The sequence below is a fragment of the Dipodomys spectabilis genome, unplaced genomic scaffold (genome assembly GCF_019054845.1).
Source record: "Dipodomys spectabilis isolate Male_0828 unplaced genomic scaffold, ASM1905484v1 ptg000175l, whole genome shotgun sequence".
Classification (NCBI taxonomy): domain Eukaryota; kingdom Metazoa; phylum Chordata; class Mammalia; order Rodentia; family Heteromyidae; genus Dipodomys; species Dipodomys spectabilis.
In genome coordinates, this window is record NW_024870852.1 from 19,342,015 (window position 1) to 19,369,258 (window position 27,244).

The window sequence follows — 27,244 nt, forward strand, 5'->3', positions numbered from 1 at the left end:
AAGGGAGGAAGGCAGAGAGGGGACCTGGGAGGAGGCAGGGGGAAGGCGGGGGGCGGGGACTGGGGCTCAGCCCAGAGGCTTGGGGTGGGCACCCTGGGCAGGGCAGGTGGCTGAGGCGTGGGCAGGGGAGAATGCGCCTCTCCAAAACCCTGGTCGACATGGAAATGGCCGACTACAGTGCTGCGCTGGACCCAGCCTACACCACCCTGGAATTTGAGAATGTGCAGGTGTTGACGATGGGCAATGGTAGGTGAGGGCAGGTGTACTGCCCAGGTGTGTGCCAGTTGGGGCAGGTGTGCCCAGGGATGGGAACGGATCTTTGGCACTCAACTTCGAGGTGGGAGGAGAATGATAGGAAATGGTAGATTGGTCCTATTATAGGCTGGCACAGGTATTTCCAGGTGAAGCAAATGGATCCGGGTACAGGGGCCAGAGGTATTCTGGGTGAGAAAGACCTACAGGGGCAAATTGCAGCAAACGTAGACCCCTAGGTTTTCTCCAGGCTTTTCCTCAGCCTGTGTGACAGCTCTCCGAGTGTCACCGGTAAAAGGGACACACAACAGCGAGCGCCTCCTTGGTGTCCTGCTTCTGTAATGCAGTCAGACATGGCTCTCTCTTCAGCCCCCCGGGTCTAGGTGAGAGAGATGGGAACGTATATTCTGTTCTTGAAGATGGTTGCTAGAGGCATGAGTAAATTCCAACGTGTCTTTGGGACTTTCTTAGGGGAACTGGAGTTCAGGGACAATGGGATTCTCAGAGAAGGTTTGCTAAGCCAAGGCCAACACAGCTGGGTGTGTTGTGAGTTCATGTGTTGTGTTCCTGCGTTTCCATGTAAGCGTGTGGGCAGGATGATATACTGTGTGGGCAGATGTGTACCTATAGGAACACACTTGTGTTCATTTGTGTGCTGTCTCCATGTCTCTCTGTTCATTGAAAAGGTCTGTCTGTGAGAGACGACTGTTTTGCCTAGCTTCATAAGCGATATGAATGTGTGTATGTGTGTGTCTGTGGATGTTTGTGCACATGTGTTGTGCCTGTGTGTATACTATGGCTGTGAGTGTGGACGTTGTTTTGTGTATACCCAGGATCGTGCCTGCTGAGTACGCACACCCCTCCCCCCACGGCTGGGGCCCCATTTCTCTGATGCGTGTTGAGTGTGTGGATTCCTTCATGTTGCTTTTTGCTAGATGAGATCCGCCTCTGCCACACATTGGTCTGTGTGCAGATGTGGTTGCTTGCGAGTATCTCAACAGAGGGTACAGCTCTGAGGAGGGTGCTAGGAAGTTTCTGGAGAGTAAGGGCCCTTCTGGATGCCTCCATCTCCGAGACCTGAGGTTGTCACTGCCTTCCATCAGTGGCTCTGACTGAACATCCGTGTGAGGCTGTGGCTCTGGCTAAAATCTAGAAAGCTGTGTTTGGGCAGCCAGAAGGAGGAGGCTGTGTCTGGGCATTGCTCCTGGTCTGTCCCACCAGCTGCTCCCCCAATCCCTCTTCACACACTGTTTGACCTTGGATCTGTCACTTCCCCTCTTGGCCTCTGTATTTTCTACAAAATGAGCTCCTTCACCACCAGGTTGTTGAACAGCAAGATTTTAGGAGGCTCCTTGGGAATCATGGGAGAGGCTCCAGGGGAAATGGCAAATGAACTGCTGCCGGCCTGGGGACAGTACACACTCCTGGCGAAGCCCAGGAATCTTGGGCCCCCAAGGCAGAGGCTAAGCCCCTTGGCTGTGTATCCCCAGCACGCTGTTACCTCGCAAGAAAGATCCTTCTTCCTTATGTGAACACAGCACGCCATTTTCCTTCCCAAGCCTCAATTTCCTTCTCTATAAAATAAGGATAAGCAGGGTGCCGGTGGCTCACGTCTATAATCCTAGCTACTCAGGAAGCTGAGATCTGCGGATTACTGTTAAAAGCCAGGCCAAGCAGGAAAGTCCATGAGACTCCTACCTCCCATTAGTCACTAGAAAACCAGAATTGGAGATGTGGTTCAATTGGAGATGTGGTAGAGCACTAGCCTTGAGCAAAAAGGGTTCATGGACAGTGCCCAGGCCCTGAGTTCAAGCCCCATGACCAGCAAAAAAAACAAACATACAAACAATGATAACTAGTAGCCTTGCTCTCAGGCCTCCTCAGAGGATAGTAAGGTTCCTGAGGTTTTTCCCTGGTGGCTGGTCCTGGGCCTCAGGATTGTCTCAAGGACTCTAAGCATCTGCACAAAGGGCTTGCTTTCCCAAAAGCTGGATTTTGCAGTGGCCTAGGAGCTGAGGTTGTGTGAGATTGTCCCCCAAAAGGTACGTTCTGAGCTGGTGGATCTAAGACTCCAAGGACTTTTTTTCTCCTCTCCATCACCTGCTCTCAAATCAGGAGCAGCAGCGAGTGAAGGGGTGTAGTCCTTGTTTCTTAGAGAGCCTGACAGACACCCCAGCCCAGACAGAATGGCCAGAGGAGTCCATCACACCAGCCCCTGTCCTCAGCAGCACAGTGAGTGTAGTGCTGGCTAAGTCACATCATCTCTGAGCCTCAATATCCTCACCTGGAAAATGGGGTGACCCACTGAAGATGGGCATCTGCCCAGGATGGGGGCTCATTGCCAGGCCTCTTCCTGAGTGGCAAGGACTTGTGGGGTCAGCTCTTCCTGGAGGTCGATGGGGGGAGAGGCTGCAGGAGAAAGGGCACCAGTGTGGCTTAACAATTATCCCCATCTCCAGGAATAATTCACCAGGTGGAAGGGGCTGTACTCCTGGGCACACTCGAGTCCTAGGAGATGTTCAGCCAGGAGACTTGGGCACAGAGGCTGAAGTTTCTTCTGCAGAGAAGAAAAATGGCTCACATGTATAGAAAGTGCCAAGCACTTTCACCAGCACTGACTGATCCTCAGAGCCGCCCTTGGAAATCCTGATGCTCCCCGATTTACAAGAGAGGGGGAAATAAAGGCATGGAGAAGTAAACAAACACAGCCAATGCAATACAACCAAATGCACCACTGGGATTTGATAGTCACAGGCCTCCAGCATTACAGCTCTCTCCAATTATTTAGAGTTTCTGTGGAAACACAAAGGCGGGGGGAGTTGTTCCTCTGTGGTGGACAATGGGGTATCGTAGTGTTTATCATTTCTAAAGGATTATCCTAGTAAAAGATTTATTTCCCCCAACAGAGGTGTTTAGCTGCCCCAAATTGTCTAAAAATGAAAAAAACAACTAGACCAATTAAACTACTCACTTTGGGGGGAAACTGAGGCCAGCTAGCAAGAAAAGAGAGGTGGTGGCCCAAGGCTACTAGTTAGCTACAGCATCCTTAGGCCCAGGGTACCTGCTATCCCAGCCACGATGCCCTTCACCAGTGTTGGTACTAGTACAGAGGCTTTGACCTCTGGGATAGGACGTGATCCTGAAGTGCTCAGGCCCAGGCCATGACCCTCCAAGGAGGCAGAGGAATGAGTGGTCTTGATGAGCATGTCTTCCTGCTTCACCAGAAGACTTAGCAAAGTATCTAGACACCGAGCTGAGAAAGCATAAGATTTGGTTCTTGGAGAATATCTGTTCTTGCCTCTTTTCCACAGCCCCAAGTAGGCATCAGGGAGCCTAGGAAGCAACCAGGTCTTTGTAGAAAATGGCTTCCTTCAGAGGCAAAAACACATCTCTCTCATAGAGTATCCCCCCCCCCCCAACAAGTGATCAGCAGTACACTCAGTTCCAATTTATAGATGCAAAACTCACGCCCCAAAAGCCCACGTGACTTGCTGAGGATGCAGAGGGAGGAGGAAGTGGTGGAGCAGTGGTCCTGCTGGGGTCTGGCCTGGCTCATACTGGTCTTTGCTCTTCCTGGAGCCTCACTCCTTCCCTTCTGGCACAGATACATCCCCATCAGAAGGTGCCAACCTCAACGCGCCCAGCAGCCTGGGTGTCAGTGCCCTGTGTGCCATCTGTGGGGACCGGGCGACAGGCAAGCACTACGGTGCATCGAGCTGTGACGGCTGCAAGGGTTTCTTCCGGAGGAGCGTGAGGAAGAACCACATGTACTCCTGCAGGTGAGCAGTCTCCATTTCTTCAGCTGGGACACAGGTGCATTGGAGCTCCTGTCTCCCAGGGCCTCTCTTCTCCTTTGGGGGAGGAGGCAATCTGGCCTTTGAGACCTTCAGACTCTTTTTGGGTCCTTAGATCTTGTGGATCTAGGTGGGAAGAGCTACTGTAGCAACTCCATTTATTAACCTCATAAAAACATGTGACTCCACAAGGCGCGGGTGGCTCATGCCTGTAATCCTAGCTACGCAGGAGGCTGAGCTCTGAGGATTACAATTCAGTGCCAGCCTGGACAGGAAAGTCTGTGACACTCTGATTTTCAATTTTCCACCAGAAAGCCAGAAATGGCTCAAGTGGTAGCACGCTAACTCTAGTAGGCATTTCTGCCTATCCCAAGGGCTTTCCATAGCTTTGGAGATCTCTCGTGTGAAAGCAGCTGCCATTTTGGATAGTAATAAATCACAATGTGGCTCCTGTGCCAGCTCCATCCATGAATTGCCTCCACATCACCTGTCACCACCCCTCTGAGGTGACATCTATTATCTCCATTTTATAGATGAGAAAGCTGTGCCTCGGAGGGTAGGAGTCAGCCAGTCTGGATTAATGGTGGAGCTAGAGTTGACCCTGAACCACCCTCCTCTCCACCCCCTGCCCTCCCACTGCTGTGTGGCCTTGCCTCTACCTCCCAGGCCCTAGAGTAACTTCTATGGGACAAGTATTGACTCAAAGCCATAACCAGGAGCCTGCTGGGGGCTTTGAACTCTCATAGGATGTAGTGGGAGTCACAATACTATGGCACTCAATAGACAAAGATTCACAACTCAGCTCTACTGCCTTCCAGCCGAGCCGACCAGAGCCATGTGTCACCCTCTGAGCCTCAGTTTCCCCATATAGAACAGAATAAATTGTACTCTCAGAGAGTCGATAGGTCCCCTTCCTGGTCCCGATGGGTTAGTATGAGAATTCCTGGAGGGCAGAGATAGAGCAAGAAGGCTTGGGGTGGACCAATGGCCAGAGGCTTCATTCTGTTCTAAGAGTGGGGAAGCTGTCTCTTCTCCATCCAACCATCCAAAGCCCTCTCCAGATTTAGCCGGCAGTGCGTGGTGGACAAAGACAAGAGGAACCAGTGTCGCTACTGCAGGCTTAAGAAGTGCTTCCGGGCTGGCATGAAGAAGGAAGGTGAGCCTCAGCCCTCCCTGCACCCCACCGCCACACCTGCACCCAAGCTCCCCACCGTCATTTACAACTGTAGCCATACTTTATGGCTCAGGGACAGGCCCCAGGGTGACTGGCTAATGGCTGAAAGGAGGGAGGGCCTGGAAACCTGACCACAGGGAGCGGCTGGGCTTGGTCTTGAGAAAGATTCAGAGATAAGCTCCCACTCAGCTACTCAAGCACCCAGTAACTGCCACCAGGCCTGCTTGTGCCACTCATGGTGGCCAGGATAGATGCTCTTGCTTAATATGAGTACTTTAGGCCAGGCTCCAGTAGCTCACACCTGTGTCCTAGCTATGTATGAGGCTGAGATCTGAGGACTGTGGTTCAAAGCCGACCTGGGCATAAAAGTCCATAAAACTCTTATCTCCAGTTAAAAAGCTGGACATGGAGCTGTGGCTCAAATGGTAGAGCAATAGCTTTGAGCACAAAAGCTCAGGGACAGTGCCCAGGCCCTCAGTTCAAGCCCCCAGAATTCACACACACACACACACACACACACACACACACACACACACACACACACACACACACACACAGTTCAAAGATTAGGGAAAGTATAGACTATGAGAAATAGCCAGGTATCTATCACTCAGCCTGCACAAATATGAGCAGCTAAGGTTCTATTTCTGGGCTTCCTGTCCAGAAACTATCACCCCAATTGTCTTCATCCTTATCTTTGGGCATTGGGTGATCTCCAGAGTTCCCCATCTAGACAATAGGAGCAAGACCCATACCCAATTTGCATGGAGGATGGAGAACAGAACATGAACTCATGACTGAGCTGGCTCTTCCCACATTCCATAGGTCCTTTCACTCCTATGACTCTATGGGCGGCCCCTTTCCAAGGCAAGGGGCAACTGAGGCCCAGGGTGGCTAAGCAACTTGCTTGAGGCTCTGCAGCTGCTCAAGAGAACAGTTTAGGTTGGAGCCTAAGCTTTGTGCTGTTGAAAGCCCCTCAGCACTACCTTCTTTATTTCCCACCCTCCCCCGCCCCAGCCCCTGGGAACCATGAAGACTTACATTTGGCCCAAGTTAAGAAAGTGTTGTTGTTGTTGCCTTTTTTAAATTATCTGGTTTTCAAAACAGCCTGAGTTCATTTTCCTATCTCTTCTTTTTTCTTTTCTCGGTTCATGTTATCCAGGTCTTTCCCAAACCTTCACTTCCAGCCTCGGCTTGTGCCATCCTGGCCAGACCCTTAGTCCTTAGTAGAGTCCTGTACACACATGCACAAACTCATCCCAGAAACAGGAGCCCGAGATCCAGGCCAACTGAGATAGAACTGAAGCTTGGTTTGGCCGCTTCCCCATCCCCTGTCTCTGCCCCTGAGCCCCTTTTCTCTGTCCCTTCCTCAAAGTATTTTCTGTGTGATCTCCACAGCTTAGAGGGAGCTCAGGGACACTGATGGAAATCAAGGCCCGACAGTCCTGTATGTACCACAAATCTAACAGACTTCTCTCTGCTAGTCTGATGGAGAAAGGGCGTGATCCAGTAGCCAATGCCCCCCCCCCCCACCCTGTGGTTTTCTATGGGGATGAGGCTCTCTTGCCCACCCTCCTCCCTGAGATGAGGAGAACTTTGTGGAATGGGAAATGGGAAAGGGAATGTAGGTGCTTGTCTTGGCATTGGTGGTAAGACTGGGAGTTCATAGTCTAAGGGCCAAATGTTCTATAGTTTTAAGATTTTAGGCCCAGGGCCTGTTCAGAGGGTGCTGTGTTTGAGAAGACTCTCTCAGACAGAAATATCAGCAGGCAGGAGGGGTTGGTAGCTCCCCGGAGCACAAGACTATATGTGACCTGGTCCTGCTGTGATAGTTCCTTATAGATGTCTCTAGTTAAACAGACAGATTCATGTTCACCTGAGTCACCTGAGGGAAGTTTCCGCCCACTCTGGCCCTCAGTTTGCCCATCTGTAAGTTGAAAGGGTTAGGTATTGAGGCACAGTGCCAACTAGCCCAAACTTTAGGTCCTGGAAGGGAAGAAGGTCTTGGGCCACCTCATGTAAGCTTAGCCTTAAACACAGCTGCTTCATTGGTGGACCTGGACATTGGGTACCCCATCCAGACAATAGAAGATTCAGGCAAGCTAGTGAACACTAGCATATTTGCATGCCTGGGCTAGCTGGAATGGATCAGCTTTGAGAATGGATCAGGGTGTTGTGTAACCACTGTGGGTGAGCCCTGGGAAGTTAGGGCTGGCTCTACTTCAATCTTCCAGGCCCCGAATATCTATACCTGGCCTGATGGGTAGTTCCTAAAGCCAAGTGCAAGTAAAGTTTCACTGACCAGGACAAGTAGGGATAAATTTTCATTTCTTTCCCTTTCAACCCCTCCTGTCAGAGGATTTGAGGACTAGACCTTAAAGGTCCATTAGGACCAGAAAGTGAGAGCTTGGAAATATAGGGTTTATAGACCAGTTAGGTCTAGGAGTTATCAAATATATCCCCATTTCACAGGTGAGGAAACTGAGGCCAGAGAGGTGATGTAATGGGTCAGGGAAGCAATAAGATCTAGAGCACAGGCTTCTGGGAACTATGCAGACGCCAGGCTCTCTGGGCTAAGTTCGAAGTGAACGATCTATTTGGGAGCTATAATCTGATCTCAACTCCTGAAACTCCCTAAGACCCACTGAATCTCATCATAGCCTTGTGAATCATGGTCAGAGGAAGTCTCCCTGAGGCTGGAAGAGGCTTCTCCAGAAAAAGAATGGGTAGGGAGAGGGGAAAACATGGGGGTCAATCAGTAAGCTAACAGCTGGCAGAGAATTCTGTCCTATAAATATGGCTGGGGAAAGACACCTGCCTAGTCTTGGCTCTTCAGCCGGGACAAAGGTTCAGCTCTTGGCATCAGAAACTAGACCAAAATGTAGGGCCAGGGGACATAGGAGGGACAGGTTGGTGACAGCCCAGAGCCATCTGATGGAACCTTCCTTAGAAGCCTAGCTCTGCCCCTCCCTCCTCCAGGCTCCGCTCAAGGGTCCTCTAGGAAGACGAGCTCATCCTCTTCTCTACCTCTTCTCCATCAGTTAATATTCAATAGAAGTTACATTAGGTCCCCGACCCTGCTAATACTGAGCAAACATTTGGAAAACATCATTCCGTGACTGAGCTTGCCTGGGCGCTGATAAGGCCGGCTAACCTTGAGGAGCTGACAGAGCCTTTCATTCTGCCCGCCTCTGCGCCTCACCTGCCCCTGTGGGTGCTGGGTGCAGGAGATGGTTGGGCTGGCAAGCCTAGCTGCCAGGGAGGGGTGCAGGAGGAGGCAGGGCAGAGGAGCTCTCCTACCTCAGGATGTCTGATCTACCTCACTGTCCTCCCAGGCTGGGGTGAGATCACTTGCCTTTTATTCTGATTTCCACATGTGTGAAATCAGGTTGAGTAGTTGGGATGTCAGGGTTCCATGGGAAAAAATGGGGTGCTGGTCAAAAAGGGGAGCAGTCTCATCCAACACTGTCTTTCACTCACTCCACAGATCGTTTCTCTTCTCTTCTTTTTTGGCCTGAGACTGGGACTGGAACTCAGTACTTGATGTTGATTGGCTAATCACTCTACCCACTGAACCAGGCCTCCAACCCCTCAACAGATATTTATTGAGCACCTACTACGTGGCAGGCTGTGTCTTAGGCAGCCCACGGGTGGTAACAGTGGAGAAGAGGAATAGAATTCTGGTTTTCTGGAAATCCACTGCTTAGAAAGAGGCAGAGAATAAAGAGGTCCACAAATAATTCTACAGGAAAATGTCTTGAGGAAAAAATGAAGTAGGAGAAGAGCTTGGGGCCGGGCGGGCAGGGTAGGGGGAGTCTGACATTCTTCTGGAAACAAGACAAGAAGCAGCTGAGTCAAGGGAATTCCAGGCAACTGGGAACAACAGGGGCAAAGGCCTTGAGGGTGCATGTGAGTGTGTGGATGTGAGGCGCGCAGGGACAGGTGTGGCCAGGTGTGGCCGAGACAGAGTGAGCAAGAAGTTTGGTGACAAGGGAGACAAGAGGGGAAGGGTGTTCTGAGGAGCTGTGACCTGGCGAGGCATTGCTTCTGAGCAGAGGCACGGGTGACCAGGCTTTGGATCTCTGTGCAGGTCTCTGCGTCTTCTGAGAATTGCACAGCTTTGGGCCCACGGCTAGGAGCAGGAAGGTAGTGAGGGAGGTAGACATGAGGGGTCTGAGCAGGGCAGGAGCAGTGGCTGCTTTGTGAGAATTACTGGCTTCAAGGGTTGAGGACAAACGTGATGGGGAGATCAAAGCCCAGGAGACGCCCCTTGCTTGGGCTTTGGGGTCTGAGAGACTGGGAGACTCCACTTGTGGTTCCTAAAGTGGGAAGGAGCGCTAGGGGCAGGCGAAGGGGCAAAGCTTTGGATGGGGAAACTGAGGCCCCACAGAGGACACTAGTCCTACCAGTACAGGGAGGGAGGAGCCCTCTGGGATTCCAGGGACTGGAAGATGGACTGCCAAGGACTGTCTGGATCAGAGGGGTCAAGGCAATGTGAGCTGGGAGCCAGGTAGATACACGTCCTGGTTCCTGGGTTCTGGAAAGTGCACTGTGCAGGACAGGAGGGAGGCAGCCTGGCCTCTGAAGTTTGGAAGGTGCACAGGGATCCTACAGGAGGAGGAGCCCCTCCTCCCACCCCCACCCCGTCCAGGGCGCCTGCCCCAGGACTATCTCAGTGTCACCTGGTACAACTCAGTTTGCTTGTTTTATACACTTTAATTTGGAAAGAAAGAGACCAGCTTCCAAAGCCAGCCTGAAGGTCTGGGATCTGGACAGCTCTCCCTCCTCCAGGCTCCAGAACCACCACTTGCCCTCTGCTGATCATCACTGGCTCACATTCCTCCAGGGGAATGGGCAGATCACTGCCACCGCCTCGCCATCGCTCCCAGGGAAAGTCCTGATGTCTAGAAAGTTCTCTCATAAGCTAGGTTAGAATCCAGCTCCTCTCACTTTCCCACCCTGAGCTGGGTGCTGCCCTTGTGTTCCCACTCACACCGGTGTTTGCTTCCCTGTGGGTCCTGAGACACCTGCCCCACCCGTCCCTGCCTCTCCTCACCTCTCTGTGCCCCTCACAGCCGTGCAAAACGAACGGGACCGGATCAGCACCCGGAGGTCAAGCTATGAAGATAGCAGTCTGCCTTCCATTAACGCGCTCCTGCAGGCCGAGGTCCTGTCCCAGCAGGTACCAGTCTGGGATTCCCCCGCTCCCCCTGCATTTCTACTGCCGCCAGACCTACCAGCCAGATGTCACAGAAGAGAAGGTCAAATGTGGCACAGCCAGTTTAATAGCAAAGACAGAACCCGAGCACAGAGCTGGCATCCCAGGAGCCCTGCCTTGGTTTAGTTGGCTACCTACATTCCACAGGCCAAACGGATTTTGTTCCCCCTAAAGGTTTGGGATCAGTCTAAAAGAACACAAGAGTGGCCACTACACTGAGGTGGCGAGCTGGGGCTCAGCAGACCCCCTTTGTAGGGTTGTTGAGTAAGAGCCCTTGCTGCCTGACCTCAGGCCAATCACAGCACCTCTCTGGACCACAGTGGTTTCAGCTGAGAGATGAGGAGGAGGAGGATTTTCTCCCTGCTTTATCTCTTGGGCTCTGGAGAGCTGAAAGAGGAGAATGAGGAGGAGGAGGAGGAGGAGGAAGAGGAAGAGAAGGAGCAGAAGGAGAGAGAGGGGGAGGAGGAGGTAGGAAAGGCATCAGGCAAAGGCCCCAAGGGAGACCTCATCTCATCTCCATGTTCTCCCTTCTGTGCCTTTGTGCCCTAAGTTTCCTGCACAGAGAGAAGTTCCCATGCCCTGGCCCCTACCAGACAGGGAACTTTCTGGGGTGTGGCTCTGGGTTAGGGATGGGAAGTGTCAGGAGGACCTGCCACCCAGCAATTCCTCATTTCCCATAGATCACCTCGCCTGTCTCTGGGATCAATGGCGACATCCGGGCAAAGAAGATCGCCAACATCGCGGACGTGTGTGAGTCCATGAAGGAGCAGCTGCTGGTGCTGGTGGAGTGGGCCAAGTACATCCCCGCCTTCTGTGAGCTCCCTCTGGATGACCAGGTGAGGAGTGCGCCGCCACATACGCCAGGCTTGGGCTGGGAAGGTGGCTCAGTGGTAGAGCGCTTGCCTTGCATGCATGAGGCCCTGGGTTCGATTCCTTAGCACCACATAAGCAAAAAAGAAAAAACCGGAAGTGACGCTGTGGCTCAAGTGGTAGAGCGCTAGCCTTGAGCTGAAGAGCCGAGGGACAGCGTCCAGGCCCAGAGTTCAAGCCCCACGACCGGACCAAAAAAAAACAACCAAACAAACAAACACAGACGCCAGGCTGCCAGAGTCCTAACAGCTCACCTGATAGAGAGGCCCTGGTTGGATTTTTACAAAACACACATAGCAATCATGGACACTCAGAACTCAGCACTCAACAACCACTAACTCATTTTTTTTCATCCTAATGACCAAGTGGTAACTACTATTATTCTTCTCATCTCCCATTCTTCTCATGGGTAAAGAAATGGGCACAGAGAGCCTAAGTAACTTACTCAAGGTCACATAGCTGCCAGGGGTTAGAACCAACCAAGGAAGCTCCAAAGTCCAGGTTGCTAACGAGTACACCATACAGCTCTCCTGGTGGGGGATGTTGACAGGGACCCAGGAGCTAGGGATCAGGTGATTCAGGCTTGAGCTCTGGCTCTAAAACCAGTTCCCTGCCTACATGATCCTGAGCCAATTATTTCCTCTCTCTGAGGCTCGGTTTTCTTATCTGTCAAGTGGGAATTAATGATCTACTTTAGAGTATTGTCAGAAAGACGAAGGATGTTCAATGATTTAAAAGGTGCAAGTAAGCCAGGTGCTGATGGCTCATGCCTGTAATCCTAGCTACTCTGGAGGCTGAGATATGAGGATCGTGGTTCAAAGCCAGCCCAGACAGGAAAGTCTATGAAACTCTTATCTCCAATAAACCACCAGAACACTGGAAATGGCACTGTGGCTCAAGTGGTAGAGCGCTCGCCTTGAGCTGAAGAGCTCAGGGACAGCGCCCAGGCCCAGAGTTCAAGCCCCATGACCAAAAAAAAAGGGTGCAGGCATAGAATCACATAATGGAGCAGGCATGACCAGACCGCCACTGCCTTCTTCAGTGTTACTCTCTTCCTTATATTGATAAGACCATTGAACCCAGCTCGTAATTTCCCTTATGCCCCTTCCCGACAATCCGGAGAGTGTTTCAGGGAGGGAAAAGGCTAGGGGGAAGTTGGTGTGTGTCTGGGGTCAGATGAGTTTCTGGGGGTGCTACATGGGACAGCTCCCGCAAGATCTACCTTGGCCTCTGCAGACATCTTCCCTTCCCCGGGTGAGGGCAGATGACCCAGGCCACCTTCCTGGCTTCGGAAGAAGCACCTGACAATGCTTAAGAGAAGCCTTGCAGCCAGGCAGCTGTATCTCTTGGTGGAGAGAGTCTCCCCCGAATACCGACAAACTCCTGCAATGTGCCCACTGTAAGACACTGGTCTGGCTCCTCAGACCTCAGGGCTGGACAGGGACCGTGATCCTTGGCTGCTTCTCTCTCTTAGGGATCGCATCTGAATGTCCACAGCCTTCTTCTCCTGGCTCCTTGTGCTCTTGCCCTAACCCCTCTTCTGGAGAGCCCACATTAATATTTAACCCCCCTTGTTCCTTCCCAGGGACTTAGCAGGACAAGATACCCCCAAGCTGAACAATTGTTAACCTCTATTTCCCACCCAAACCTCCCTGGCTGGGGCTCAGAGCATTCTCAGAGGGCAGTGATGGGTGGCCAGTCACACAGGACAATCATTAACATGCCCCCACCTGCCCCCCCCCCCCAGTATTGCTACCATATCTGCGAGTTGGACCCAGGGACCCATTCATGGTACAAAAGGGCCCCATCTTGCCCAGCACAGGCAGGGCCCACCTGAGAGATGAGGAGGCCTTGTCCTCTTTGGTTGATGTCACTGGAATCAGCTTCCAAGTCTGTGTGGGCTCATCAAGCCACTGAGACCTACAAGGTTGGGTTCCACTGGAAAAGTAGGTTGGGGCCTAGAGAGAGAACTTGCTTGGCTGAAAAGTCACGGAGCAGGTTGGCCAAGAGCTGAGAAGCCAGGTTCCCTGCCATGCAGTTTGAAAACAGCAGTAATAAACAGCCTTTGCTTCCCAACACCCAGAGGGGATGTATGATCCAAATGGTAGAGCACCAGCCTTGAGGAGAAAATCTAAGAATCCCAGGGAGGCTCCTGTAGCTGTGCACAAGAACACATGTAGGTGTGCACACACAGAACACACCTTTACTATTCTTTCTCTCCTTCATTCAAAGATCTACCAAATTTGTAGAGTGTGCCAATGTTCTTCCATGCCTTAGAGCCATTGTTCCTTCTTAAAGAGGCCTACCTGGCCTCGTAACACACAACTCTCACCTTTCTCCCTTCTCCTTTCCCTCCTTTCCCTTTCTATCTCTATTTTCCCCACATCTCTCTTCCATCCACTCCCTGCCTGACACTTAACAGATACCTCACATTTGCTAACTGAAATAATAGGCAGTTAAGTGAATGAGTCCATGGCAGCCCTTTAAAGTTAAAGATGCTGTTTAGCTTGCTACAGATTCACCAGCCTCACACACGTCACCAAGATGCAGGCAGGTTCTAGAGGCCACCAGCCTGCTGCTACTTTCCTCCCCGCCTCCTCCCGCCCCAGTACCTCTTTGGTTCCTACACAAGCATTCATTAAGGCAGATAGCTCAAAAGCACAAAGTACATCCTCCTAGGAGTTGGCTGGGCCCATCCTCCAACTTCAGTCTTCACAGGCTGCTGGGCTTCACCATAGGGAAGGGGCCTGGCACGATTCCCTGCCTTGGGGAGAGCCAACATCCACAGGCAAGTTCTTGTAAGGCGCTCCTAAGATCCTACAAGTTTACAGTGTCAAGTGGACAGATCCCAGATCTTCTGGGCCAGTGACTTTCCAAGCTCCGTGGAACTTCTGAATGAGCAGGTGGGAGGGGGAGAGTTGCCAAGTGCAGGTTTCTGGGCCTGCCTCCTCCCCCCAATCAGAACCACTGATCATAGGCCTAAGAATCTGAATTCCCATACAGTGCCTTCCAGAATTCTTCCTAGCAGGCCCCTGGGTAGGGAGTTGGAACCCATAGTTTTAGAATGTCTGGGGCAATGACTCTTGGAAGTCTGTTGAAAGCTTCTGAGCTTCAACTCAAAAGAGTACACACAGAACATGGCCTAAAGTTACCCCCAGCTACCCAGATGAGGCCTAAGAAGCAGCTGTACCCAAAGATTGGGCTGTTCTGGGGTGTAGAAAACGTCTAGTTCTGAGCACATGTGCTTCTCCCCTACAGAGGTCCACCTTTCCAGGTCTCTTACCAGTGATGGAAGGAAAAACAGCAGCTTTTTAAAAAAATATATAATTTTTATTGTTATTCCTAAGGGCTTGTACAGAAGGGTCACCATTTCATAAGTCAGGTCATGAGAGCATGTCTCTTTTTGGACAAGGTCACCTCTCCCTTCACTTTCCCCATTTCTCCCTCTCATCCCTGCCCACAAGTTACATAGCATGATTACATTTGTTCATTCTCCCTCCCTCCCTTTGCACCCCCTAAAAATCCAAAAGCAAAACCAAACACCAACACTAACAACAACAACAACATCCCTCCCCCACAGTATAACCCCTGCTTTCACTATATTTGATGTCGGTATAATTTGTGGAGGAGATGGGGAAAAACAAGTCGTTTAAGGATACAGGTGGACCCGTTGCAACAATGAGAAGTACAAGTTGTCATGTCGAAAACGAACTTTACAACTTTGGGGGGGGGGGGGGAGGGGAGGGATTGGGGGGGTGGGGGAGGCTAGGAAGGGATGTGAAGGTAAACAAAGGAGGAGGCTGCAATGCTTGATAAGAAATATACTCATTATCTTGCCCATGTAATTGTAACCTCTCTGTACAGTATGTTCACAAAAAATAAAAAAATAAAAATAAAACAACAACAACAACAAAAGCCCGTGTTTCCATTTCCTGGAGCTCATTTTAATAGATAGTATTTTAAATGTTCAGATGTGTTATGTCCCCAAAGGGATATCCTCCTTTAGTTTGTTTGTATGTGAACTGTTCTGTATAGTTTATCATGTCCTGTTATGTTTTAGATCTAGCTTCTACATATGAGAGAAAACATGCACTATTTGTCTCTCAGAGCTTGGCTTACCTCAGTGTGATTTATTCTAGGTCCATCCATTTCCCTGAACATGACATAATCTAGTTCTTCTAGTGGATGAGGGAAGACAGTTTTATAATGCCCAATTTAGAATTCAGACACTTAAAGGCATTTAGGACCGTTGAGCGGACTTTCCCAGGATTGCTGAATTGGCTAGGAACAACCTTTCTAGGGACAGAGATGCCAAACCCATCCCTTCTCTCTTCCAGGTGGCCTTGCTCAGAGCCCACGCTGGCGAGCACTTGCTGCTGGGAGCCACCAAGAGATCCATGGTGTTCAAGGACGTGCTGCTCTTAGGTAAGGAGGCTGCCTGCCCCAGCCAGGGCTCTATGGAGGTCATGCCCTGCATGGCACATACCCAAGCAGAGGACATCTCCATGGTGACACAGAGGGTGAGGAGGACAGATCAAATGTGGCCCTGTCCTTGGGCTTGCCAGTAGAGGATTCCAGAGTTCAGCTCTCAGTGAATCTGAGTTTCCCACTCAAATGCAAGGAAATAAGAATGCAAGAAAATGATGAAAATCCCCACGGCTTCACATTAGAACACAGTCTAACCCCGTAGTCAGCCCTGCCTTCTGATGATCTTTGTGCTGTAGGAGCCAGAGGTAGTCAGGAATGGTGCAACACCCTCCACCCCAGACAGCTCACCTGGGTCTTCAGATCGTATTTATTAAGAGCTTGGATAGCACACACCATAGGCCAGGAGCTATACAAACTACAAACTACTCTCTCTCTTTTTCTCTCTTCCCCCCTCTGATCATGGAGCTTGAACTCAGAGCCTGAGCACTTGCCCAAGGCTAGTGCTCTATCACTTCAGCCACAGCTTCATTTCCAGTTCTTTGGGTGGTTAATTAGAGATTAAAAGTCTCACAAACTTTTCTCCCTGGGCTGGATTTGAACCATAATCCTTAGATCTCAGCCTTCTAAGTAGCTAGGATTACAACATGAGCCACTGATGCCTCGCTGACAAATAACTCTTTTAATACAACAATGCTACGAGGAAAGAGTGATTGATTCATTGTTTGATGGACTGAGGACTGAGCCAGGGTCTTGCATGTGTTAGGCAAGCTCTATACCATTTAAGTCAGCTCCAGGAAACTACTATTTATGCCCATTTTACAAGCGAGAAAACAGAACAATTGAGCTTCTGTAAACATACCCAACTATATGTGGTAGATCCATTCAACATGAATGGCCCAATTCTAGAATTTTCTAACCTTGATACTTTTTGTGCCTTCTGAGAGGGCCCTGAACTGCTTTCAAACTTTAGTTATGTTGTAAAAAGAATGGTGATACGATAAGGAATCCCCTGAAAAAACAAGTTCCAAGCATCACCTGATGACTCCAGACAACTCACCCTCTTACTCTTGGCCTCCAAGTTTTAAATCCATAACATGAGATCATGACGATCCTGGGGGATCACTTAGGGCACCAGTGGCCTTCCAACTTCAACCCAAAGTGATGACCCCATCCTCTCTTTCCCTCTTACCTACCCAGGCAATGACTACATCGTCCCTCGACATTGCCCGGAGCTGGCAGAGATGAGCCGAGTGTCCGTCCGCATCCTTGATGAGCTGGTCCTCCCTTTCCAGGAGCTGCAGATCGATGACAACGAGTATGCCTGCCTCAAAGCCATCATCTTTTTTGACCCAGGTATCATGCGTACCTCCTTATCCATCCCTGATTTGCTAGGCTGTCTGTCAGCCTTCCTCTGCTGTGTTCGTTTCCCTGTATTGTCACGACAGCCAGGACAGGCCATTTTCATCAGCCCCAAGGTTCAGCAAATCAAGGTTCAAAGGGGTGATGGGTCTTGGCAAGGACTGACTCTGAAGATCTGAGGTTCTCGTCCCCTCCTCCTCTTCCTGTCTTCTTATTTCCTCTCTTCCTTCTTTCCTTTCCTCTTTGCTTCTTTGAGACATCAAAACATTCTTTACTACTACAAGTTTAATCATCACCTCAACAGCTCCAAATGACCTGCTATCCGGGCACAGTGGTTCATGCCTATAATTCTAGCTACTCAAGAGGCTGAGTTTTGAGGATTGTGGTTCAAAGTCAGCCTGGGCAAGTAAATCCTGAGAGACCCTTATCTCCATTTAACCAGTAAAAAAATCCAGAAGTAGAAGTGGTTCAAGTGGTAAAGCACCAGCCTTGTGTGAAAAAAGACAAGCAAGGATACAAGGCCCTGATTTCAAGGCCCAGTACATATAAACAAATGAGAGAGAGAGAGAGAGAGACAGACAGACAGACAGACAGACAGACAGACAGAGAGGGAGAGAGAACTGATAAGTCTTATGTCTGGTTTGATTGTTGTTTGTGGTGCCAGAGATCAAACCCAGAGGCAATTGCTCTACTACTGAGCTATACCCACAGCCCTTCCTTCCTTCCTTCCTTCCTTCCTTCCTTCCTTCCTTCCTTCCTTCCTTCCTTCCTCCCTTCCTCCCTTCCTCCCTTCCTTCCTCCCTTTTTTCCTTCCTTCCTTCCTTCCCTCCTTCCTCCTTCCTTCCTTCCCTCCTTCCTTCCTTCCTTCCTTCTTCCCCCCCTCCTTCTTCCTGTCTTTCTTTCTTTCTGTCTTTTCTTTCAGTGGTACTAGGATTTGAACTCAGGGCCTCATACTTGCTAGGTAGGCACTATATCATTAGAATCCTGTCCCCAGCTCCTCGTATTTCTTGACTTTGATTATTTAGATCCTATTTTTTTACCTATCCTGGGTACGAGTTTTTTGGTTGGTTGTAAGGCTTGAACTCAGACTGTCCCTTGAGCTTTTTCACCCAAGGCTGGCACTCTATCACTTTGAGCCACAGTGTTACTTCCAGTTTTTGGATAGTTAATTGGAGATAACAGCCTCACAGATTCCTCTGCCCAGGCTGGCTTTGAACTGAGATCCTCGGATCTCAGCTTCTTGAGTAGCTAGGATTACCAGTGTGAGCCACCAGCACCTGGCTTCCTGCTAAGAATTTTGCCCTTCTCCTTCGCTATCTTGTTTCCTAATTTTTCCTATTCTTTTCTAAGTTTTGGCAAGAATTTAGTTTAACATAATAGAGTTAAAGTAGAAAGAAACGGAAAATGATAGAGAAACATTTCCTGTTTACAGTACAGGAAATGTGAAGCCTCAGGACCCGCACCAAAAAAAAAAACAAAAAAAAAGATGAACTTGTGACGCACCCATTGGACCTGCTCCAAAAGCCCTCTAGCTCTTCTTCCCTACTCCTGTGGTTTGTGTTTTTGGAAATGGGATCATGGCCTAAGCCTGGGAAGCTACTGTTGGTGCCAGTGTAAGGGAGCTGTTCAGACCCTCCCTACCCCCAGACCCAAATCCTTAACCCCAGTTCAGGTTCACTAAAGCTCTCAATCTGAGCCCCACACATCAGGGGGCGTCAGGGCTATGCGGCCCCTCCCTGCCCACCTCTCCCATTGCAGATGCCAAGGGCCTGAGTGACCCGGGGAAGATCAAGCGGCTGCGCTCACAGGTGCAGGTGAGCCTGGAGGACTACATCAACGACCGCCAGTATGACTCCCGGGGCCGCTTTGGCGAGCTGCTGCTGCTGCTGCCCACGCTGCAGAGCATCACCTGGCAGATGATCGAGCAGATCCAGTTCATCAAGCTCTTTGGCATGGCCAAGATTGACAACCTGCTGCAGGAGATGCTGCTGGGAGGTCTGTACTGGGCCCGGCTGGGGGGCAGCGTGTCAGGAGATAAGCCACACACACTCCTGAGCTAATCAATCTGTCTCCTGGCACCACCTTCCTGGGTATTGGTTTTCCTCAGAGAAATGGGGACAAGGACAGAGGTCCATTTGTTCAGGAGCCTAATGTGTGTGTGTGTGTGTGTGTCTGTCTGTCTGTCTGTCTGTGTCTGTGTCTGTCTGTGTGTGCATACATACACACGTGCATTTGTGTGTGTGCGTGCGTGCTTGTAGGCAGACATGTGTGCAGAAGGGCTCATGAGAACAGATAATAACCAAGTGTATAATAAAGACAATCAATATGCAGGCCATAAAATAGAGTTTAACTGAACAGGGGCCTCTTCAGATAAGTCAGCCAAATGATGACTTCCATGTTAAGACCCACTGGGTCAAAGGAAAGAGAAGACTTAAAAGCCAAGCATAGAACATTTCAAGCAGAAGTAACTAGTTTCAGGTCCCCAAGACAGATAGGTTTGTGGGTCTGAGAAGAAAGGTTAAGGCGCAAGACAGTGGTTATACAAGCTAAGATGGAGATAAGGCAGAAAGTAAACTACAAAAATAAGACTTTGTAAGCCATGGTCAGAAATTTGGGTTTTAGCCAGGTATAATAGTACACACCTGTAATCTCAGCATTTAGGAGAGTAAGACAAGTTCAAGGCCAGTCTGGGCCAAAAGTTCACAAGACCTTTATCTCCACCAACAAACCAAGTATAATGGGTCATACCTGTGATCCTAGCTAATTCAGAAACCATCAATAGGAGGAGTCTGATCTAGGTCTGCCAGGGGCAAAAACACAAGACTCAATATGAAATATAATTGAAACAAAAAGCATGTGTCTTAAGTCATAGAGCCCTTGTCTAGCAGTCTTGGAGCCCTAGTCTCAAACCTCATTACCATCAAAAAGAAAAAATGAAAAGAAAGAAGAGAAAGAACTTGGATTTTATTCAGCTTGATGAGACTGAAAATCAGACTATTTTAAATAAACTACTCTGATTGTTGGGTTTACAGTGACGTTCAAGAAGTGCTATAAACTGTGGCTGGCCTATAAAAAAATACTCAATAATAGTTTTTTATTACTAGCTCTGGTAGTGCATGTCTGTAACTCCAGAACTCAGGAGGCTGAAGCAGAAAGGGATCTCAAGTTCTAAGCTTAGCCTGGGACACATTAAGGTCCTGTCTCAAAAAATATATTTCTTGGGCTGGGAAGGTGGCTCAGTGGTAGAGCGCTTGCCTTGCATGCATGAGGCCCTGGGTTCCATTCCTCAGCACCACATAAGCAAAAAAAGGAAGAAGCCGGAAGTGGTGCTGTGGCTCAAGTGGTAGAGTGCTAGTCTTGAGCTGAAGAGCTGAGGGACAGCGCCCAGGCCCAGAGTTCAGGCCCCATGACCGGACCCCCCCCAAATATATATATATATGTGTGTGTGTGTCTTATTAGTTAGCCTCTCCAGTTATGTGAAGGAAGGAAAAAGGAGCTCAGGCAAAGCAGTGTAGTAAACCTGACCACCTGTTTGGAGGAAGAGCCCACAGGACCTACTGGTAGATTTGAGTTGGGAAGTCACCGGAAGAGGAAGTCAAGGGGACTCTTTATGCTTTGAGTGGTAGAAAGGATGGTGGGGGGATTCACTGAGATAAGGAAGTCTGGAACAAGCCTTGAGGCTGGGTCTGGACCATGGTCAGAGCCCACTCAAGAGATCCATTCTGAGTTGATCATGAGAAGACTATTGACAGCCCAGGAGACAAGTAACATAGGATCTGATGCCTGAGCTCAGGGGGGAGGCAGCTTATGGCTTTCCAGCATTTAGGAGTAAGGAGAAGGCGGCTAGGGAAGAAGTCCAGCCAGGGGTGATAAGAGAAAACCAGAGAAAATCCAGGGTCCAGGACAACAGTAAGGCAGGGCATTTAATGGCATTAAATGAGAGAGAGAAAGAGATGGGGAGGGAGGAAAGAGAAAGAAGCGGGGGGGAAGAAAGGAAGAGTCCACTGACGGCAACATGGAGGTTCTCTGCATCCAGGGAAGAGCAGAAGCAGAGGATTATGGGAATGGAAACCAGTTAACAGTGAGCAAGTAAGACAGTGAGAAAGCGAAGGAGAACAACCTTAGAGAACATTTCACTACAAGAAAGTTGAGGCCGCTTCAAGGGAGTGATTATGGAGATAGACATACTTGGATACACCCACAGGGATAATAGCTAATGGAACAGAGCCCTCGGTAGGACTGAAGAATGTCATGTTGCTGGATGGAGTGAGCTAGGAGGATGGGGGGTGAAATCAAGGTGAGAATGCTTGAATGTGAGGTGGTGGTGATGGTACGGCCTAGAGCAAGGGTACTCATCCTTAGTGCTGCTGCCATTTGGTTATTCCTTTTGTTGTTATTGTTGTTTTGTATTTTGGTCTGAGACCAGGACTCAAACTCAGTACCTGATGCTTTTGCTTATTGGCTAGCACTCTACCAACTGAGCCATGCCTCCAACCCCAACACTGTTGATATTTGGGACTGAGTGGTGCTCAGTGTGGACTGTCCCAGGCCTTGTTTCGCTGCCTCTCTGGTCTCTGCCCATGCAATGCTAATAGTACTTCTGTAGCAATGTCAACCCAAAATGTCTTCAGACTTTGTCAGAATGTCTCCAGTGGGAACACATTCCTCCCCCCACTGAGAACACAGTGGCAGGGTAGATCCTCTCGCACTCACCTGGAGCCTGTGAACAATGAGATTGTTCTGGATTGGTTGTTACTGGGATCACAGTCAGTAGCTATGGTCTGTGGCCAGGTAGACTTAGGTGAGATTATCTCTTTGGATGCTTTCATCTCACCTGTGGAATGGGGTTCTAGGATAATCGTGAGGATAAAACATGAAATAAAGCAGTATAAAGGACTTCCATATCAGAGAGTGAACTCTGAGAGCAATTGACTTCATCCAATCTATGACTCTAATGAATGCATTACTCATCATATATAATCTCAGAGCTCCTGAGATTGCTTCTGGCTTCTTCCAAATCACTTTTGTTCTCTTGGCCCTGTGGAGTCTCTGAATAACCCCAGGAAGTCTATGGGCAGGAGTGGTGAGTCCTAGTTTACTAACCCAGGAGTAGGTCTTCGAAAGGTACTGCCGGTGTTACATGGCTGTTACCCCAGATTCACCATCCTGACTTGACCCCTCTCTACCTACAGGGTCCTCCAGTGATGCACCCCACACCCACCACCCCCTGCACCCTCATCTGATGCAGGAACACATGGGAACCAATGTCATTGTGGCCAACACAATGCCCACTCACCTCAGCAACGGACAGATGTGTGAGTGGCCCCGACCCAGGGGGCAGGCAGGTGGGCACCATGGGCTCTACTGGGTGAGGGGGGAGGACAGGGCCTAAGAAAGGAGCAGGAGCCGGATGCTGGTGGCTCACGCCTGTAATTCTAGGTACTCAGGAGGCTGAGATCTGAGGGTCGCAGTTTGAAGCCATCCCAGGCAGGAAAATCCAAGAGCCTCTTATCTCCAATTAAGCACTGGAAAATCAGAAGTCAAGCTGTGGCTTGAAGTTGTAGAGCATTAGCTTTGGGCTAAAAAAAAGGTCAGGGACAGAGCCCAGGCCTTGAGTTTAAGCCCCACAACCAACAAGAAGGAAGGAATGAAGGAAGGAAGGAAGGAAGGAAGGAAGGAAGGAAGGAAGGAAGGAAGGAGAAAGAAAGGAAAGAAAGAAGAAAGAAAGAAAAAAGAAAGGGAGATGGATGAAAGGAGGGAGGGAGGGAGAAAGGAAAGGAAGGAAGGAAGGAAGCAGGAGAAGGTTGAGTCGAGCAGATAGTACCAGGAAACAACTCTGTGTTTTAAGGCCGGGAATAAGGGGTGAGATTGTCTATTTGTTAAAGCTATTTATTTAGGGAGGCTGTTTATACAATGAGATGATTGACAACCTCTACCAAATGAAGCTAGCTGTCCTTGAGATGAGGCAAGCCATTGGATGAGGTGACCGTTGGGTAACAATTCCATCAGATGACATTGGCCATTAGGTAAAAGTTTCCACTGAAGTAAAGCTGCCCAACTTTGGAAGGTTAGTCATTACACAATTAGAAAGAACTGAGCATGGTGGCACATGTTTGTAATACTAGCATCAGAAGGCTAAAACAATAGGATCATGAGCTTGAGGCAGCCTAAGCTACATAGCTCCACGCCAGCCTGGGCTATGTAGCAAGCACCTATCTCTAGAAACCAAAGGATGAGGACATAACTCAGTGGTAGAGCACTTTCCTACCATGTGCAAGGTCCTGGTTTCAATCCTCAATACCACAAAATAAAAATAGAAGTTGCTCACACCCATAATCCTAGCTGCTAGTCAGGGGGCCTTGACCTGTGGATCCCAGTTTGAATTCATCCTAGGCAGAAAAATCCTTGAGACTGTTATCTCCAATAATAAAAAAGATGCAGATGAAATTGTGGCTCACATTGTACAGTATCAGCCTTGAGCTAAATAGCTAAGGGAGAGCTTAAGGCTCTGAGTTCAAGTCCCAGTAAAGGCACACAAAAACTAGAGGATTATCTATTGGGTAAAGATATCCACTGGGCTAGACCATCATCTGAGGAGAAATTGCTAAAATTATTGAAACTGATTAATTCATCAATCAATTCAAAGAACTGATTCATCAATGAGATGAGGTAACCTATTGAGAAGAAATGAAAATTCATCAAAATTGTTCTTTTGGAAAGTTTCCCACTGAATAAAGTTAACCAGTTGGGTGAAAGTTGCTCTCCCAGCATTGACAGAAGTAAGGCCAAGAAGTTTCTGTTCCTCAACTTGTAACTATCAAAGAAATGGTATTTTCTGAACCAGTTAGCCCTGGGTCTCAACCACTGCTCCTTCTCCCAGAAATACATCTCATTGATCTTGGGGACCGTGAGACCTAGATCCTACCTGGCTTGGGAGAAGAAGCTCAAATCTTCATATCAGATGATGAAACATTGAGTGAGAAACTTCTAGACTTCCAAGAACTTAGATTTCATGATTTGAGACTCATAGATAGGTTTGAGTCATGAGACACACTAAAAATGATCTGGGCTGAGAATGTGGCCTAGTGGTAGAGTGGTTGCCTAGCGTGCATGAAGCCCTGAGTTCGATTCCTCAGTACCACATAAAAAGAAAAAGCTGGAAGTAGTGCTGTGGCTCAAGTGGTAGAGTACTAGCCTTGAGCACAGAGAGGCTCAGGGACAGTACCCAGGCCTGAGTTCAAGCCCCAGGGCCAGAAAAAGAAAATTATCTAGACTAATGATCTCATTTGATAGAAGAGCAAATTAAGCCAGGGCGAGGAAAGGACTTTCTCACGACTTCTTCACAGACTCCCACGAAGGCAGGGATTTTGAGCAGCTTCTGTTTCTTTGTCCCTTCAGCCACACCTGAGACTCCACAGCCCTCCCCGCCAGGCGGCTCAGGGTCTGAGCCCTACAAGCTCCAGCCAGGAGCCATCACTACCATCATCAAACCACCCTCCGCCATCCCTCAGCCGACCATCACCAAACAAGAAGTCATCTAGCAAGCTTCTGGGGGGTCAGGGCTTCGTCCCAGCCCCACCAGGTTTTTGATCTGGGGATCAAAACCTGGTCACCACAAAGGAACATGTGACAGCAAGGCCAGCCCCAGAGCAACAATGGAAAGGGTGCTGGGCCCAAGACCCGCTGCCACCCTTGGCCTTGTGACCTGGATGACACAGTTTTGCCTTGTGGGAGGCCCCAGCTGGGAAATTCTCACTGCCGTGGACCACATCTGTCATTTTGAAGTCACTGCCTTCACCTCCATATCTACTCGACCCCCTCCCCCAACCTCTTCACCCTGAAAGGATGATTGTCTGAAGATATGGGACCTTGTCCAAACACAGCTCTCAGCTTTCCCAGTTGGTGCTGGCCCTGAGGTCCGAGCACAGAGCCCCTGAGGTTGGGTCAGCTGGTGGGTCCCCATATGTCCCTTCTCTTCACTGTCACCTTCCTCAGTCATTCTAGATGCCTTCTATAAACCCTGACTGAGGCAGAGGGTAGGGGTCCCCCATTCCTCTCTTCTGATCCCACCATACTTCCCTTGCTCAGGCCCTGGGCTACCTCCTCAGAGTGTTGGTCCCCAAGAGAGCAACCCAAGGCTGGTGACTGCCATAGGAACCTGGAGAGAGGACAGGAACGGCCAGGGAGAGCATCTAGAGAGAAGCAGGTTGTCACTTTGTGGCAGGGTGGAAGCAAGGCTGGTAGAGCGGGTGAGACAGGACAGTGGGAAGGAGAGAGCCTGGACCACGGTGCGGATGTGCGGAGGATCTGGAGAGGGACCTGAAGAGTGCTAGGTAGGCAGAGATGGGAAGGCTGGCAGACTTCAAGGTCAGCTGAAGGTCAGGGGCTGCAGTGATGCTGGAGAGAGCACCAGAGCCTGGGGGTGGGTGGGTTAGAGGATCCCCAAGTGGAGTAATGGCCAGAAGGAAGCACCTTCCCCCCAAGCCCTGTCTCAAACACTTGCTCACTCCCAGGTGCTGCCCTAAGGCATCATCCCCAAGACTCCTTCCTCTTGCCTAGAAATTGCTACAGAAAATGAAATTGAGTTCTAAGGGTTAAGCGATCTTTTGTCAGTGCCACATCCCGGTCAGGACTCAGTTCTCCCTAATCAGAGCAGATCTTACTCATCTGAAAGGACCTTCCACTTCCCACTGTGATTAAATCAAAACACTTCCTGATCCTTCACCAGCCACAAACATAAAAGGTTTCTTCTTTCTAGAAGTCTTGCCCACTGCCAGGTCTAAAGTCCCCTGAAGCTCCAGAATCCTGCTTGCTGATAAATATGAAGGAGAATTCATGAGTCCTGACCCCTTTTCTCTCTTGACTCCGCAGGTCTGGGGGAGGGGCAGTGGGGACTTGGTTGCTGAGAGGCAGACAAATGGAACTTGACAGTGTAGGGATGGGACAGTTTGGGTGAGGGGCAGGGGAAATGTTTGAAAGCCTGGGATCATTTCTTGAAATACTAAACCCTAAGATGGAGCAGCCAGTGCCTCATCCCTTCCCATATCTTTGGGAAGAGTCTAGAAAGTTCCATTTGGCAGTGGAAATAAAGGGCTATGTCCTGGGGCTAGGGGGTGTAATTAGGACAATGAGCCATCAGGCTGACAAATTCCTTCCACCCAAGGTTGATCCTTCAGAGTGGATCTGTACCCTAGTGCCCAGAACATCCCACCTACTAACGATAGTTCCTCTTTGCAAAAAGCACAGAGAAGTATGGGGTGATTGTGTTGGAGGAATCTCCACGCATACACACATACACACACACACACACACACACACACACACACAAACAGGTGTGTCAGAATGGGCCTTCCCTGCTCCAGAAAGCCAAGTTCTGCTTCCACGCTCAGAGGCAGCCCCCCTCAAGCCATCCTCAATCACCCTCACTCTGGTGCCCCCAGAAATTCCATCCCATTAGCTCAGACTAGTCTGCATGTGTGAGGTGGGAAAGCTAGTCTCATTCTAGTCAATGTGGTCTTCCCCACTTGTTGCCCCCTGTACCCCACTATTGTGGAGCCTTCCTGGGAGCACAGTGGAGATCATTTCCCATGGAATGAGTTGGAGTCACAGTGTCCTTTAATGAGCTGGAGTTAGAGGGTCAGTCCTCTATCCCTGCCCATCCTTTTCTGAAGGAGAAATCCATTCCACTTGAAGAACCTTATTGCAATGCAGGAAACACAAAATAAACACAAGTTTACTTTTCTGATTCTAAGCTGAGGACGCTATATTGGATTTCTTTGTTTTCTACCGGAGTTGTGCTTGGTCTTCAGACATCCATTCTGATGGGCCGGTGGAGAGGTGTGCTCCCACCAAGACTCCTTTCTTCAAGAAGTGTTCAGAAGCTTCCAGAACCCATAATGCTCTCTTGGGGTGGAGGGAGGAGAGAATTGGAAATGGATGTATGTCAATTTCTTGTGGTGACTTAAGCCAGTGGCCTTTGCCAGATTTTTCTGTGGTCTGCCCCCAGTTAAAATGAATTGTGAAATTTCCATTGTGCCATTCTGGAAGGGGGCCGGGGTCATCACCCTATCTGCATCTTTCTGGGTTGTGTGGATGTCACTAGGTCCCGTGCTGACCCCCCTGACACCCGTCACTGCCCCCCAATGAGGC

At 49.7% G+C, this 27,244-nt stretch overlaps 1 protein-coding gene across 2 annotated transcripts; it reads left to right on the forward strand.

The window, feature by feature from the left end:
- Hnf4a (hepatocyte nuclear factor 4 alpha) lies at positions 1-26,846 on the forward strand. Of its 2 annotated transcripts, none has more exons than XM_042694305.1 (10): positions 1-246; positions 3,857-4,031; positions 5,108-5,202; positions 10,296-10,402; positions 11,119-11,274; positions 15,646-15,733; positions 16,934-17,089; positions 18,854-19,090; positions 22,288-22,440; positions 24,494-26,846. In XM_042694305.1, exons 1-10 carry the CDS (start codon positions 132-134, stop codon positions 24,634-24,636), a joined length of 1,425 nt encoding a protein of 474 aa, XP_042550239.1. In that variant the 5' UTR covers positions 1-131; the 3' UTR covers positions 24,637-26,846. The 2 variants fall into 2 exon arrangements, with proteins under 2 accessions (XP_042550239.1, XP_042550241.1); XM_042694307.1 differs by having other exon boundaries at positions 42-246; positions 22,288-22,410.
- The last annotated feature ends 398 nt before the right edge of the window (positions 26,847-27,244 follow it).

Coding starts and splice junctions, on each gene's coding strand:
- Hnf4a (XM_042694305.1), top strand. CDS start 132: ATGCGCCTCTCCAAAACCCTGGTCGACATGGAAATGGCCGACTACAGT. Junction 11,275..15,645: donor AGCTCCCTCTGGATGACCAG/GTGAGGAGTGCG, acceptor TCTCTCTTCCAG/GTGGCCTTGCTCAGAGCCCA. Junction 22,441..24,493: donor CCGACCCAGGGGGCAGGCAG/GTGGGCACCATG, acceptor TTGTCCCTTCAG/CCACACCTGAGACTCCACAG.